General features: G+C 36.3%; 1 protein-coding gene across 1 annotated transcript in view; it reads right to left on the bottom strand.

Annotated features, from left to right (window-relative positions):
- The window catches only part of LOC106874589 (PR domain zinc finger protein 14-like), a 132,095-nt gene that overhangs the window by 51,258 nt on the left and 63,337 nt on the right, over positions 1 to 17,500 (bottom strand). Inside the window, exon 6 of the mRNA XM_089350127.1 lies at positions 1,846 to 2,119. Coding sequence (XP_089206253.1) covers positions 1,846 to 2,119 — 274 coding nt within the window. The remainder of the gene's footprint in view (positions 1 to 1,845; positions 2,120 to 17,500) is intronic.

Genomic DNA, 17,500 nt, shown 5'->3' with positions numbered 1-17,500 from the left:
CAACATATGATCTAACATCGAGAACCATGTAAAGCAAATACAAAAACGAAATACAGAAATTGTAACATTTTCGTTTATTTCTGAATAGTACTGTCTACTATGACATGCTAAAAGGCTTTATCGCACATCTGCAAAACTAGTGTCTGACACAATTCTATTGTGTGTATTAAAAATCAATTGTGATCGGGTTTTATGTACTTTGGGAGTTTTCAATTCTTTTTATTTCTTGTTTTTTTTCCTTCTTAATTACTTTTCCCTTTAAGCATGAGTGTAGTAGTGTGGCATCACTATTTTTAAACTGTGTGTTTGTAAGTCTCTTACTGCTTTTATATACAATACCACTTCGTTTCCTTTGAATTCCTCTCTTTTCTCTTCTTTCCAATTTGCTATCTGTTATATTTATTTATTTATTCTTTTTATGAAATTTCTTCGACAGGTAAACCTGTAGAAAGAATTGCAAGATGTTCGTCATAAAACTACACATCAATTGCAAACAAAAAAAATTTAGTGTACCGTATAAGGTTTCAGGAAACATCGTGCGCAACCCTCTCTGAATCTTACAAATGGGAATCTCACATGATTTATACTATAGGCATATATTATAAAAATGGTTTGAGACAACATATTAATATATGGCGAAAGACAACCCCAACTATTCATTCCTTATGAGAGAAAAATGTTATAGTTATAGAATATTTGTATAATTTTACCTAAACAGGTTATTTTAACGTACCGAATTACTTGGTAAAATTATTAATTATTAATTAATTAATTTGACCCTTTTATTATATATATATATGTATATATATATATATATATATATATATATATATATATATATATATATATATATATATATGTAGGTATGTGTGTGTGTGTGTGTGTGTGTGTGTGTGTTTCTCTCCAAAGCGTAGGCCCAAGGTAAGTTTTTCTTTTGGTTCGAGGGAAAGGTAAGGCCTTCATAAATTGACCCTAATCACATCACAGGCATTACTGTTAGAACACAGTAATATCGAAAGAGATTCATCATGATAGCTCGTACAGTGATGTAACTATTCTAACAATATATTCCCCTAACAACATATTACCCCTGGAGTGGTACTTTATTTATCGACACCGAAAGGATGAAATGCAAAGTTGATCTCTGCGTGATTTGAACTCTCAGAGAGCCGATAGTCAGAAGCAAAACTGCGAACATTCTATCCGATGCAATAACGACTCTGTAACTTCGTCATCTTAAACAGCCCTCACCACATATATTATATAAAGTAGTTTAAGGCTTTACGTTTACTAACTTGAAGCAGAAAAAACAAATTTGCCCTTCTTATATGTGTGTGCCTCTGTATGTGTGTGTATGTGTGTGTGTGTAAGAGAGAGAGAGAGAGAGAGAGAGAGAGAGAGCGAGAGAGAGAGAGAGAGAATGTGTGTGTGTATGTATATTGAATACCTTTTTGTCGTTTCTATATCCAAACACGCATAAAAATCTCATAACAATTAGTTTAGCTCTTTCAATTGTCTCTTTTGTTGCTAGTCTTATGCAAATCGTCTCCTTTCTTGTCTTATTTATTTATTTATTCATTTTTCTCTCGTTTAATCAGTCTCATCCGCTTAATTCAACAAATTATTTCTTTCAATTATTTAAGTGTGCGTACGAAACTATCTCTACTCGAAACGTGCTGCAGACAACTGTATTTTCGCTCAGTTTCTTTTTTATGTTTTAAAATTTATTAGCGACAAAAAACGGAAGAGAAACAAAACGACTTTATACAAAGTCAAAAGACATTATTTATTATCAGACAGATCAATTATTCTAATAATGAGAAATGAATTACGAAACAAACTTACAATCTGCTTCTTCTTGGGCTCCGCCATCGGCCATTTCTTTCAGTGCAACTGGAACACCCATAAACTGTAGATAGCAGTCACCATACCAGACTAACAGTTCTGTACCTTGAGGAATATCTTTGCAAGCTTCATAATAAATTTCTCTGTCGACCTGAATGGCGATGAGATTTTGTTCCTGTGCATATCTGGCACAATTCACATACGTCATCCAGTTCCCGGACGTTCCTCTTCCTCTTCCGTCAATAAAATGACTTAGTTTTCCATCTTGGAAAACCTGCGAAATGAAAGATGTGAAAATTATTTCCTTGTTAAACAGTGTTGAACAATATTTCAACAGTGGCGCTTTATTCTCATGACTGAAGAAACTATCTACTACGTAGTGAATTTCATGGATTGTAATTATTATTATATTTTTACTGTCGTTTTGTTATTATTTGACTTCCCAGGTCATCCCGTGCTGAGCAAATCTATGATTATTGCTATTTTTTTTTCAGATATAGTTTATCTAATGTCTCTTCCATTTGAAAGGCGTCCAAAAGCGTGATTTACGGAATACTTGGCTGTTATTTCAAGCACATCGTTCGACCGCAGAGAAGGTTCTCTCGACGGCTTGTTATATGTTGTTACAGACAGAATGAATTATTACAAATATAGTCATCGCAAAGACCGTAATTAGAAACCTGGAGCCAATGGCAAAATTTTTATAATTCTAGTTTGAGTACTGTCCAATAAGGTAGCTGTTCATTGAGTGTGAGACATTTTGACACAGCCGTTTTGGCCCTGCCTATTTGGCGCCGCTGATTCGACGATGACTTATTTGACATTAGACGTTTTAATACTTCTCTGGTTCTTTCCCTCTGCCTCTCTCTCTGTTTATGTGTGTGTGAGTATATTACTTTCTGTGTATGAGGAGAGGGAAAGCGTTTACGTCAGTCATGTTCAATTGTAATGTCTCTCTCTCACCCTTTCGACCTATATGTCTATATTTCTGCGCGCGTGTGTGTATGTGCATGTGTGTGTGTGTGTGTGTGTGTGTGTGTGTGTGTGTGTGTGTGTGTGTGTGTGTGTGTGTGTGTGTGTGTGTTTACCTTCAGCACCAAAAAGTAATGTTCAGTCAGCTGTGCCAAATCGTCATAGTTCAAGCAGCTGCTCCCAATCGTCACTCTCCTGTTCTCCAGATCCACAGCTGGACTTGAACTTAGCGCTCTAAGCAAACGAAATATTTCTCGATTTTACATGCCACCACTGTTTACAGTAGCGTGTTGTTCCGACCCTCTAACACTTATTGACAGCTGAGTGGACAGGGTTATTTGAAAATTAAGTGTTTTGGCCATGAGAGCATGGCAGGGATTATATTAGATAAGAAACACTAACCTTTAGACTAGATTTAAGAATGTTTTGGACAAAACATAAAGAAATCCCAATGGATGAGTGCTACAACAAGCAAATATAAAAGGATCATTACCTTCAATTATTTAAAGGAAAGGGAAACTGAAGCACTTTGGTCACTTAGTAAGAGCACAAGGTAAATCAAACTGTTACTCGAAGGAAAGATAAATGGCAAATGCTCAACAGGGAAACCTAGAACAAACCGGTTTGATAACATCAAGGACTGGACTAAACTATCATATTGTGAATGTGTAGGTATGATAGAGGAAAGACCCGAATGGAGATCCTTGATATTGAACCTGCCGAGAGCAGACAATATCTGATGATGATGGTCATAATGATGATGATGCGTTTTGAGAGTGGTGATTTTGATCAATACCAGTACTTATGTTATTTTTAAAAGTCTATCGGTTCCTTTTGCAGAACCGCTAAGTTACAGTGATGTAAACAAACCAACGCCAGTTGTCAAGCTGTTGAAGGAGTGAGGGTTGACAAACATACAAACACACACACGCACACACACACACACACACACACACACACACACACACACACACACACACACACACACACACACACACACACACACACACACACACACACACACACACACACGTTCACACACCCTTCATACAGTGACTTTTTCCGATTAGTTTGCTTGAAATGTATGGACTATAAGGATTTTCTTTTAACTAGGGACAAAGTCTTTATATTTCAGAGGAAGAGAAATGGGTGCTGGCGACATTCCTGCGCTTTCTGAATGATTAGTATTGGCATCTGAAATATTAAAAAAAAATCTTTAAGTCGAAAAGGAAGACAAAGTCTATGACTCTTTACATGGTTTCCGAGAGAAGTGGGCGAGATGAACGAAGGCATTCTTAAACCAGAGACCTGGCCTAACAAAATGGTGTCCGCTAAAGATCCCTAAGACGCCAGTAGGTAGTGTTAATCCGAGCAACGGATTAAGTCTATCACCCAAGTAGGCCATAATGAGATTTGGACTCGGAATGAAAAGCGCCGGAACAAATACCGTAAGGCACCCAGTTCGATGTTCTTACAATCCCGCAAATCCAACGCATTAGATTGATACATGTTTTTCGATCCCTGGACTCAGAGCACAAAGAGCCAGAACAAATACTGCGAGACAATCCAACCTGTAACAACTCTGTAGAACTCTGTAGAACTGTAACAGCTCGGCCAATAACAACTCTGCCAACCCGGACTATACATCTGTTGTTCACCATCGTTAAATTCTCTGAAGCTATAAAACTAAGATTAAACTTGCTGACAACATTCAGTTACATCGGCTTAAACATGACTGATTCAATCCTGACCTATAGCATAGTTTAAAATGATCATAGATTTATTTATACTTCATTTATTGGTTTATTTCTTTATCTTATAATATAAGCAGTCTGTTTTAATCACTTCGCATCAAATCCCTTCTGTCCGAATGCTTCGTTGACAAAGAGGTGTCACTTGAAGCTAATCACTCTCTGTAAATATATTGCCACTTCAGCCTCTCGAGTCAAGTACGAGTATCTCCACCACCACCCAAGAGTTCAATGAATTGAAGCTTCAAATAATCTTCTGAATGGAAATAATAATAATAATAATAATAATAATAATAATAATAATAATAATAATAATAATAATAATAATAATAATAATGATGAACTACAGACAGTACACGGCTTTACCAAGGAAATAGACATGAAATTCGGATTAGAAAAATGTGCCAAAGCAACCCTGAAAAGAGGAAAATTAGTTAAAAGTAGCAATGTAACACTAGATAAAGCCAATGAAATAAGAACTACAGACAGTACACGGCTTTACCAAGGAAATAGACATGAAATTCGGATTAGAAAAATATGCCAAAGCAACCCTGAAAAGAGGAAAATTAGTTAAAAGTAGCAATATAACACTAGATAAAGCCAATGAAATAAGAGAACTAGACGAAAGCCAACCATATAAGTATTTAGGAGTCAATGAACTAGATAGGATACAACATACACAAATGAAAGAAAAAATAAAGAAAGAGTACTATAGACGAGTTAGATCAATACTAAAAACAGAGCTCAATGCTAAAAACAAGATAATGGGTATCAACACTTTAGCTGTCCCAGTTATAAGCTACAGCTACAACATCCTTAACTGGACACTAAACGAACTATGTAAAATAGACAGGAAAACAAGAAAAATAATGACAGGATATAGGATGCACCACCCAAAATCTGACATAGAAAGGCTATATATACAACGCACAGAAGGTGGCAGGGGTCTTATACAGCTAGAAAACTATTATAAAATAACCACCATAGGACTGAAAAAATACCTACTCCAGAAGCAAGGGAAGCTAATACAAATAGCCACAAAACACGAGCAAAACAAAAAACTGTTTTCAGTATTTAAGGAAGCTGACAAATACAAACAAGAAATCAATCTACCTAACAAATACGAAGAAGAAGAAGAAGAAGAAACAACAAAAGCTATAAAACAAATGAAATCCAAACTAAAACTAGAACAGCAACGGACCATGATAAAACGATGGCAAGAAAAGTCCCTACATGGTAAATACTGGGCTAAACTAAATGCGAAAGAAATAGACAGAGAAAAATCCCAGCAATGGCTGAGAAGCTCAGGACTCAAAGCAGAGACTGAAGGATTTTTAATTGCTGCACAAGACCAGAGCCTCCCCACCAGAAATTACCAAAAACACATAATGAAAAGAAATATAACAAGTAACTGTAGAATATGTGGAGATCGACAAGAAACAATAAATCATATTATCTCTGGCTGCCCAGTCCTGGCTAAGAAGGAATATATTCACAGACACGACAGAGCTGGTACCTATATACACTGGAAGCTATGCCAACACTATGGAATAACAACAGAAAAAAGATGGTATAAACACACGCCAGAAAAGGTCACAGAAAACGAGAAAGCAACCATACTCTGGGATATGCCAATACACACAGATAGAGAAATTAAGGCAAATAGACCAGATATAGTTGTCAAAGATCATGAAGGAAAAAAATGCTTTCTAATTGATGTATCAATACCAGCAGATGACAACGTTTCTCGAAAAGAAATGGAAAAACTTTCAAAATACAAAGACCTGGAAATAGAGATAACTCGAATGTGGAGTCTAAAAACAGAAACAATTCCTATCATAGTAGGTGCCTTAGGTATAATAAAAAAATACTCAGACAAATACATAACAAAAATACCAGGACTTACAAATATATGTAACATACAGAAAATTGCACTACTGGGTACTGCACACATTCTACGCAAAACACTTTCAATACAGTAAACATAAAAGCACCACAGCAAACCACAGCACATACCCAAGGCGCACAGAGCTGCGCTCGGTAGTGAAGTGAAAGCACGTTATAAAAATAAAACTACTGAACAATAATAATAATGATAATAATAAATTGTTTTGTCTTGGCTACAGCAAATATTCTGCCCAATACCACAGATTTGCTTGTCAGTTGCTTGACCTTAAGCAGCTGAGCATGTCCGTTAGTGGATGACAATATGTGCATCTCTGATCACGAGCAGAAGTAGCGGGGGAGCATCATAGCCATGTCTTGAGATGAATTCTTTGGAGTTTGGATAATTCACCTCTGAAAACATGAGCGTTTCATTCAACATCTTTAAACAACCCTTATTCAGGGACCTTTTGAGCGGGATGGGCTGCTCAACCCGAAGAAAATTCTAATTGGCCACACTTGTAAGGTCATGCGCTGTTTATCTTGATATGAGATCATCATGTTTAACGCATAGGGTTGTGATGCATGTGCCTGGTGTAGCCTTATCAGATGGTTAGTGATGATGGGTATACTGACCTTCGTATATTTTACCCTTGTGTCATTTTGATGGCATGCACTGCCCTCTCACTCAATAATAATAATAATAATAATAATAATAATAATAATAATAATAATAATAATAATAATAATAATGATTTCAAATTTTGGCACTAGGCCAGCTATTTTGAGAGAAGGGGCAAGTCGATTACATCGACCCTAGTGCTCAATTGATACTTACTTTATCGATTCCGTAAGGACGAAAGGCAAAGTCAATCTCGGTGGAATTTGAATTCAGAACGTAAAGACAGACGAAATGCCGCTAAGCATTTCGCTCGGCGTGCAAACGATTCTGCCAGCTCGCCGCCTTATCACACCACTATAATCATTAATTAGTTGATTACTGATTGTCATCATACTAATAGTACAATCAATGACATGTGTGGATCTCTGTAAAACCAGCGGTCAAATGACTGTCTACAATACAATACAAAGTGTAAATTCTCTTGAAGTTAGCAGTCAACTGACTTTCCTCTTTGTTGTTTGTCATCATATCAGTTGACTGTTCTCCAAAATATACAGTCAACTCCATGTTTTCCTAGCATTAGCTGTTAGCTAACTATCGCCACACCATAACTAGCAGTTATTTCACTGTCCTCTCAAAAGCAAAATTCAGTCAGCTGTGTGGCTTCCCATCAGTAGTAGCAATCAGCACGTTGTCTTTATCTCAAAGCTAGTAGTCAGTCTTTGATGCCCACCTCTTCACTAACACTTTATAAACAGTTACAATTTGTCATGGCTACCCAGTGTTTTGCCCAATTAGTTGTTTGCTTTAGGGTCACTGTCGATTAGTTGACCGACCCCCTGAATTAACAAGATCAGTCACAGAAAACGAAATACGAAAGCAAGGCGAATTCAAATCACGATAGCAAATACTTCGATCCAAATAATATCGATCGGTTTCTTTCAATCAAGGCTTTGTTTCCTTTTCCTTTTATTAATGAACATCAATAACTGCAGTTTGGCCAAAATATCAATTAATGACACGTTAATCAAATATTAATGAATGATATTCAAATCATGAAGGGAAAAAAAATGAAATAAAGATCAACAAATATTCAGTAGAATGGATAAATATTTAAATTATGTCGCTGCAAACAGGGTTGGTAAGTGTGATTTTCGTCAAAATAGCTAACTAATTATCATTTAGAAGTCACTAAGAATAATGAAGACAATCGGGTGTTTATTATATGAAAGAAAGAAAGGAAAAGGACACACTGTTAACGTAGTGTGATTTGCATAAATTTTGTGCCCACAAGTGATGAAAATGCAAACTATTGGCTGTTCGTGTTATGGAAATTGTTAAACGTAGTTTAGTGTCACTAAACCTTGTTATGACTCATAGCGAATGTCGTCTGCTCAACAATGGACGAATGTTAGAGTGAAACTTGCTGTTTCGATTAGAATAATTTCTTTTCCTGTTTTCCCTACTCAGATGAAAATACTAAACTCAAATATAAATAAAGAATAAAAGCTCAATATATATATATATATATATATATATATATATATATATATATATATATATATATATATATATATATGTGTATATGTATGTATGTATGTATGTATGTATGTATTATGTATGTATGTATGTATGTATGTATGTATAAGCAGAAAAAAAATGATAAATAAAGAAAGCAAGAAAGAAAAGTAATAAGATGGAAGGGAGAAAGAGACGTTCAAAAAAAAAAATAAAGGTAAAAATGAAGCGAAATCAGGAAATTAAAGAAAATAAATGTAGATGTATAGAGTGATAGATAAAGATACGAGAAGAGAGAACAGTGAAAAGGATGAGAAATAAATGGGAAAGAGGGAAAATGAAGAAAAAAAATGAAAGAAGGAAAGAAAAAGAATGGAATATTCTATGTGTGGTGTATGTTTAACAAGCTTTTTGAATAAAAATCAGCTTGGTGACGGCAGTGTCCAAATAGCAAACACTATTGTTCTATTAGCTCCCTTGATTTTCACTCGTTGGCCAAGTGCACAGTGCATAATGAAGGAAGACGAGAAGCGTAATGTACACAAATGCTGCTAGATGGAGTCGTTGTGGGCATTGCCTTTAAGATGGAGACCAGATGCTGGCGCACACACGACCGCTTCTTAGCCAGAAAACATTTCTTTCACTAACAACTCCTTAATCTGTAAAGTTATCGACCGCTCCAAGTTAGGAGTCAGACTGTTCTGAAACTTCCATTCAATTCAGATGATGTAAGGAAGAATAAGAAAGAAGCCAAAAAGAAGACTACAGCACACACACACACACACACACACACACACACACACATACACACACACACACATACACACACACACACACACACACACAATAAATAAAGAAAAAACAATACTGAAACAGTGGTATTATCATGTGAACAATTTCTCAGAATTCAAGTAGTCAGCGGTATAAGCACAAAGACAAACTGTACATACATACCGATACGACTAAAGCGTTTGTTAATTTATTCACCGAAAATTTATTTCTCTTTTTCTTCTTCCCTTCCTGTCTTTTCGTCTCGATTATTGTCACTCTTTCCTTCTTGCTCTCCTTTCTTCCACCCCCCCATACCTTTCTCACTTTTTCTTTCTCTCTTCTTTCCCTTCTCTCTCTCTCTTTCTCTCTCCTTTTCTTTTCGTCTAACAAAATACAACAAAACAGCAAAGGTACACAAAACGTGCAGCAGAAAAGACGCTGATGCTGTTTTTGGAGACATTTTTCTCTCAATTCTCCAACATGTCTCTGGAACCTCTGTTTATTTCTCGTTATATAGCAACTTGGGAAATCGATATTCCAAAACAACACAAGACAAAAACAGAGACCAATAAAAATAAAATATAATTAAAAAAACAATAAAGAAAGAAAGAAAAAAAACAAAACAACTCCAGAAAGTAACCAGAAATGAAAAGAAGCGATAAAGTAAAATTGAAGGAAAATTACAATTACAACAAAAACCACCACCACCACCACCGTCGACGCCGCCATCGCCGTCACCATCAACAACAGCAACAACAAGGGCAACAAAAACCCACCAACAACTTCAGTTCAATTCCCAACAACTTGTTTGTAAAGTTCTCTAATGGCATTAAATTCATTGTTTGCTCCAAGTATCTCGATCCATATATGGTAACGATTGTTAGTGGTCGGCTGATAAGAATGAACGATCGATTGAACAACGATGACAAATCAATATCGGATATTATACAACACTCACGCACGCACATACACACAAACGCAAACACGGACACGCACATACACACGCATATATATATATATATATATATATATATATATATATATATATATATATATATATATATATATATAAGGTTTGTATGTATATATGTTAGTATGTATGTATATACGTATGTATGTAATCAATGTAGACAAAGAAAGTAGATTCTATGGTTCTATGAAAACATTCTTACCATTTTCTACCAGACAGTGGAATGGAATCGGCTGTATTTAATTAAAAAAAAACTGTCTCTATAGCTAGGAATGGATTCTTTCATGATTCTTTCATAAATGGTTTTTCTCTTACAAATAATAATAATAATAATAATAATGATAATGCCGATAATCATGTTGTTGTTGTTGTTGTGGTGGTGGTGGTGGTGGTGGTGGAACTGATGGTGATGATTTTGATGAAGATGATGCTGATGACGACGACGACGACAATGATGATGATGGTGATGATGGCAGTAAGGATAATGTTGGTGATGATGTTGGTGATGATGTTGGTGATGATGTTGGTGATGATGGTGATGTTGGTTATAATCTTCATCGTGGGGATGATGATAGAAGGCGGTGGGTGGAGGTGGGGTGATGACGACGACGACGACAACGATGATGATGATGATGATGATGATGATGATGATGATGATGATGATGATGGTGATGATGAAGATCAATTTCACGAGTATGTAGTTATTGCTTATCCTCCTCGTCGTCGGCTTCCTCCTCCTCCTCCTCTTCACCATCATCAGTCTCACTATGATCCTCAAGATCATTATCATAATCCACCAGTGTACGAGATCTTCCTAGACATAATCTCTTGGTATATGTTAAACGAGGGGTAGGGTGGGTAGGTGGGGGGAAAACAAAGACAAATGGTGGTGGTCGTGGAGGGAGTGAGGCCACGAAATGTGACAATTTCCTGTGATTTCCTTCTTACAACTCATACAATTGTTAAGGTTCTTTATTTTGAGTTTTTGCTCTTTTGGTGGAGGTGGTCTACTTCTTGTTCTTATTCTTCCTTATCTTCTTCATTTTCTCCATTTTGTTGTTGTTATTGTTCTTAGTGTTCTTATTGTTGTTTTTGCTGTTGTTGTTGTTGTTGTTCTTCTTCTTCTTCTTCTTCTTCTTCTTCTTCTTCTGTTTTTTTTAAAACTCTTATAAGTGGATAAGAAATATAATTTCTGTAAGCCCTATGACTTCTGGGAAAACGGCAAATTTTTGTAAAGGCAATTACTACTACTACTACTACTACTACTACTACTACTACTACTACTACTACTACTACTACTATTATAATTATTATTATTGTAATTATTATTATTATTATTATTCGTGGAATGGTAAAGGAAATGTATATTTTTACCCAGAAAATGTTCTAAATGTAAAGGGGAAAATGGAACGTAAACTTAATTTGTGGAAACATCGGTGACACTTCCTTCCACATTTCTGTTTTAGAATGTATTTTATATATATATATATATATATATATATATATATATATATATATATATATGTGTGTGTGTGTGTGTGTGTGTGTGTGTGTGTGTGTGTGTGTGTGTGTGTGTGTGTGTGTGTGTGTGTATATCAAGAGGGAGAGAAAGAGAGAGAGGGAGAGAGAGAGAGAGAAAGAGAGTTATAGTCATGGCTCTGTGCTTAAGAAGTTCGCTTAGCAATCACGTAGCTTCGGGTTCACTTCCACTGTGCAGCACCTTGGGGAAATACCTTCCACTATAGCCCGAAGCTGACCAATGCTTTGTCAGTGAATTTGGCAGACGGAAACTGTCGTATATATATATATATGATGGACTCTCTCGTCATTAGACGACGTATGAGGGTTCGACAATTTCTTACCGAACAACCACACAGATAATTCGTTTATAGTGATCAAATGTTTGTGTACACCTAAGCTCGTTCTCTCCATCAGATCGACATTACCTGTACAGGTGCAACGGGTGTCACATGTCAGATGATAAAATGATCGCAGAGCAATGTGAAATGAAGTGCTTTGCTCGAGAACACAACGCAATGCCAGGTCTGGGAATCGAACCCAACGATCTCGCAATCTTAACCACTGAGCCATGCGCAATGTGTTACCAAAAAGGAAAACTATAATTATCCCTAAATATGACTAGGGTGTTCGAACACCTACATTGCTAGAAATAAGAGCTTAAATACTCTAATGCTGTATTTAGAGCACATAATTGTATACATATATACTGACAGGGATTGTAATCGATGGAAATACCGGTCGAGAACTTCCTATACTGATCGGTTAGTTTCGATTAATTCCGTAGCCTCATCAGTAGGGAGCGCTCAATTCGGCTGATTCCGGACTCAATTCTCTCAGTACATATGTATCCACTATAAAAATCAATGAATTATTTAGCGTATCACCATATATGTGTGTGTGTGTGTGTGTGTGTGTGTGTGTGTGTGTGTGTGTGTGTGTGTGTGTGCGTGCGTATATGTGCCTGTGTGTGTCTGTCTTACAAATGTAGTAGCTACAGCATAATCAGTAACTAGAGAATAGTTGAGAACAGCCCTGTAGAAACAGGTGATTTTTTTTTGTTACAAGGCGTTACGGTCTTAACCATAGACCGATAAATAATGACCGGCAAATTAAGCATTGTTATGCGTTTTGTATCTTTTACTCTACTGACCAACGCACAGTGACGTATCAAAACGGTTAACAAGGGGAGCGACCGCTACCCACGAGTACATTTTTCAAATTTGGCATCTTTTATAAATATGTATAATCAATCAGGTAAAAATCGTTTGAGGAATTTCAACCATGTTTCGTGGTCTGCTACCACAACAGCTCCTTTATAGGATCCAGTTAGCTGAAGACATCATCAGGAGGAACCACGTCCGGTTTCGGCCCCTACTCCTCTACCGTTTTGACGTGGCGGGGCCACCCCCTTTCGGAGGTGTCTTCAGCTCTGGTGTTGGGTGCATGTCTTCTTTCACTGTTTGTGACTGTTCTAATTCAACTGTGGAATGTCCCTCGCTATGGTTATTTTCCAGGAGGTTCTGGCCACACGTCTTACGGTCGAGCATTATGAATAATTTCTAGAAAATATCTGGAAGTAATGCTGATGCTATTGAGAATTACTATTAGTTCCCGCTAAGCTGTATTCGCACGAAAGTACAAAAGCAGGACATGTCTTAGATGTGACAGTACATTGTTTATGCTATTTTACATCCAATTTTTATATCATATTTTTATATTTCTTCTACTCCTTGTTACGACACATTTTTGTTATTTTGGTTTTCATTCTTTCTCCTCCTTCTCCTCCTACTCTCTTCCTTCATCTTATACTCCACTCCTTCTCCTTCTATTTCTTCTTTCACCCATTCTCTTCTCCCTCCTCCGGATGTGGTCGGAAGCTTCTGGACAGCTTTTTTTCTTTCTTAGGTCAAGCTCTCATCAAGTTCAAGTACTACTCAAAGATGAGGGAGAGAGATAGGTACTACTATTAAGAGAATTTTATGAAAGGCGGGTCAGAATGACGAAACTGGTGTAGCTAAGCGGGCCTACACTAACTATACCGTTGTATATTAGGGGGGAGAGTGAGGAGAGGCAGAAAGCATTTACCTTTGGTGTGTCAAGGTAGTCTGGGGTTGAATGAGGGGTTGTTTTATATCACTCCATGTATTTGAACTTCTATCTTAAGGATCCTTTCTTTTTAATACTTTGTTGTATACTATCATTACTACCTATTATTATTATTATTATTATTATTATTATTATTATTGTTGTTGTTGTTGTTGTTTTTTATTAATCATTTCGCCCGTCGCTACGTTCTGAGTTCAAATTCCGCCGAGGTCGACTTTCATCCTTTCGTGGGTCGAACAATTAAGTACCAGTTGAGTACTGGGGTCGATGTTTTCGACTATCTCCCGCCAAATTTCAGGCCTTGTGCCTATAGTAAAAAGGATTACTATTATTATTAAAGCGGCGAGCTGGCAGAATCGTTAGCACGCCGAGCGAAATGCTTCGCGGTATTTCATATGCCGTTACGTTCTGAGTTCAAATTCCGCCGCGTTCGACTTTGTCTTTCATCCTTTCGGGGTCGATAAATTAAGTGCCAGTGAAACACTGGAGTCGATGTAATCGACTTGTCCTCACCCCACAGATTTAAGGCCTTATGCCTCCAGTAGAACGGATTATTATTATTATTATTATTATGTTGTTGTTTTTTTTTTCTTAAAATGTTCTTCCATTTCTCGCCGAATGTTTTCCGTACACCTAAGGCAGAGAAGGTCATTGTATGCATCCCCAGTTTACACACGCAAATTCACAGGTAAAATATGTATTTAAAAAAATTAATAAATAAACAAATTCATGAATGGATGTTGTTTTCACAGCTATAATGCTCTTCTCAGTACATTATTATTATTATTATTATTATTATTATTATTATTATTATTATTATTATTATTATTATTATTATTATTATTATTATTTTATGTTTGACTTTTGCTTTGCATTTGTACAAGTTGGATCCAAGTCTCACCCAGAGACCTCAAGAGACAACAAGTTAGAAGTTCATGTAGGTGTTATCCCTAGGGTACGATATATTTGGATTTGTACAGTTTTGTTCTAGTGAATGTTTAAGAAACCATAAGAAAATTATGTGTTTGTTTTAAAATTTGAGATCACATAGATAGTATTTTACGTAGGATATGGGCAGTTCCCATGAGCACTATCTTTTGAACATCAGCCATTTTTGGGTTTCCTGGTATCTGAGCTAGGTAGTAATCAGCCCGTTTCGCTGTCATTCCCAGGGCACCTATGACAATAGGTATTGTTTTCGTCTTCAGATTCCACATTTTGCTAATTTCTATTTCAAGATCTTAATATTTGCTCAGTTTTTGGTAGGTCTTGACAGATACGTTTATATCGATTGGGACAGTCATATCAATGAGGAGGCATGATTTTTGTCTGAAGTCTTTCAGTATGATGTCTGGCCTATTTGCGTCTACCTTTCTGTCAGTTTGAATGGTGAAGTTCCGGAAGAGTGCGATGTGATCATTTTCAAGTACTGGGGGTGGTTTGTGTTCCCACCAGTTTTTATCATGGGGCAAGTCCAGGTTTTTGCATATTACCCAGTGAATATATTGTGCAACTCTATCATGCCTGTTGAGATACTCTGTAGGCGCAAGCAGACTGCACGTGGAGACAACATGATCGATGGTCTCATTTTGTTGTTGGCATATACGACATAATGGGGAGCTGCCGTTCTTTAATATGTTGGCCTGGTAGTTCTTTGTAGGTAGGCATTGATCTTGGGCTGCTATGATAAACCCCTCTGTTTCTGATTTCAAGCCAGAGGCCATTAGCCATTGATAGGTAAAGGCTTTGTCAATATCTGCATTATTCGCTCTGTTTGGGTATTTGCCATTGAGAGGTTTTCCATGCCATTTTTCAGTCATAATATCTAAGGCAGCAATTTTAGCACGGGTTTTCAAGCGCTTAGCTTTTTCTGCAGGTGTTTATTATTATTATTATTATTATTATTATTATTATTATTATTATTATTATTATTATTATTATTATTATTATTATTAAGTCGATGAGCTGGCAGAATCGTTAGCACGCTGCGCGAAATGCTTAGCGGCATTTCGTTCGTCTTTACGTTCTGAGTTCAAATTCCGCCGAGATCGACTTCTCCTTTCGAGGTCGATAAATTAAGTACCGGTCAAATTTCAGGCTTTATGCCTATATTGGAAAGGATTATTATTATTTATTGTCCACTAGTCTTATTTGTATTACATGTCTTTATTACACTATCTAATGCATTTCTGGGCATCTTGCTTATGTGCAGTGTTTTGTCTAGATTTTGTACAATATTTTGTATATCTGCGCTCTATCTTGTAATGAATTTTCTTTATCTCGTACACATTTGCTATTTTTTTTGTCAGCTTGTTTTTCAGTCATCCCCAATAGGGATTGCTTTTACTTTCTGTCTCCGCATACTAATTATCTCTTCTCAAGATCTATATTTGATATTTGTTGTTCTGGTCCAGCTTTTGGTCAGTTACAATTCTGTAAAGGTTCGATTTTGATGCACTTTGACGTTTGATTTTGTTGTTTTGTCTCCAGACTTTATACGAGGATAGTTTTGTGTTTTGGATAGAGCGCAGCGGTAAAATATTTATGATGTATAAAAACATGTTCTTCTCACATCCATTCATGCCTTTTGTGTTGTATTTGTAAAGTTGAGCGGTAAAACATGGCCCTTTATTTAGATTGTCATCAGTCTCCTCAGGTATCGTTTTATTTATTTCTCGCCATATCGTGTTTTGCATGTTCCGTTATTGTACTTTTTATGCATAAATTAAAAGTATGCATAAATTAAAAGTATGTATTCTCCTTTTGAGACCAGGTCCAACGTTATGTTTTTTTTTCTCGTAATGTTTGTTACTTTACCTGTGTGGAAGATTAAATCAGTTTGGTGTTGATATAAATCGTGTTTTCTTAGGTTGTTTACCTAAGGTATCCGATCTCCAGCCAATATGAACGAATTGTAACGCATTAATTATATTCAGTAATTATCAATAAATTTTACTAACAAGTCATTTGTATTACTTACACATTTATCCTTCAACATTTTCGTCAGTTTTATCGCTTTGGTTCGTGGTTATTTAATCGGTGTTAATGGATCATTTTCAGAGCAGTCGTGTATCGTTCTCTTGCGTTAAACAAAGCAACGTGTTCTCCATTAAACGCCCCCATAATAATAATAATAATAATAATAATAATAATAATAATAATAATAATAATAATAATAATAATAATAATAATAATAATGGCTTCTGAGGTGCGCAGCCATAAAATTTCGAGGGGAAGGAATCAGTCCACCATGTGGCTGTTACTGTATTGCATCGATCCCGAATTGATGAAGGCCAAAAGATGACCTCGGCGGAATTTGAACTCAGAACGTAAATATGCGCTGTTTATCTTGATATAAGATCACCATGTCGCGTAAATATGGTTGTGATGCATGTGCCTGGTGTACCCTTATCAGACGGGTAGTCATGATGGGTATAATGGGTTTCGTATATTTTACCCCAGTGTCACTTTGATGGCATGCACTGCTCTCTCACTCAATAATAATAATAATGATACTTCTTCTTCTTCTTCTTCTTCTTC

The sequence above is a fragment of the Octopus bimaculoides genome, chromosome 4 (genome assembly GCF_046866305.1).
Source record: "Octopus bimaculoides isolate indiv1 chromosome 4, ASM4686630v1, whole genome shotgun sequence".
Taxonomy (NCBI): domain Eukaryota; kingdom Metazoa; phylum Mollusca; class Cephalopoda; order Octopoda; family Octopodidae; genus Octopus; species Octopus bimaculoides.
This window is presented reverse-complemented; position numbering and strand designations above follow the sequence as displayed.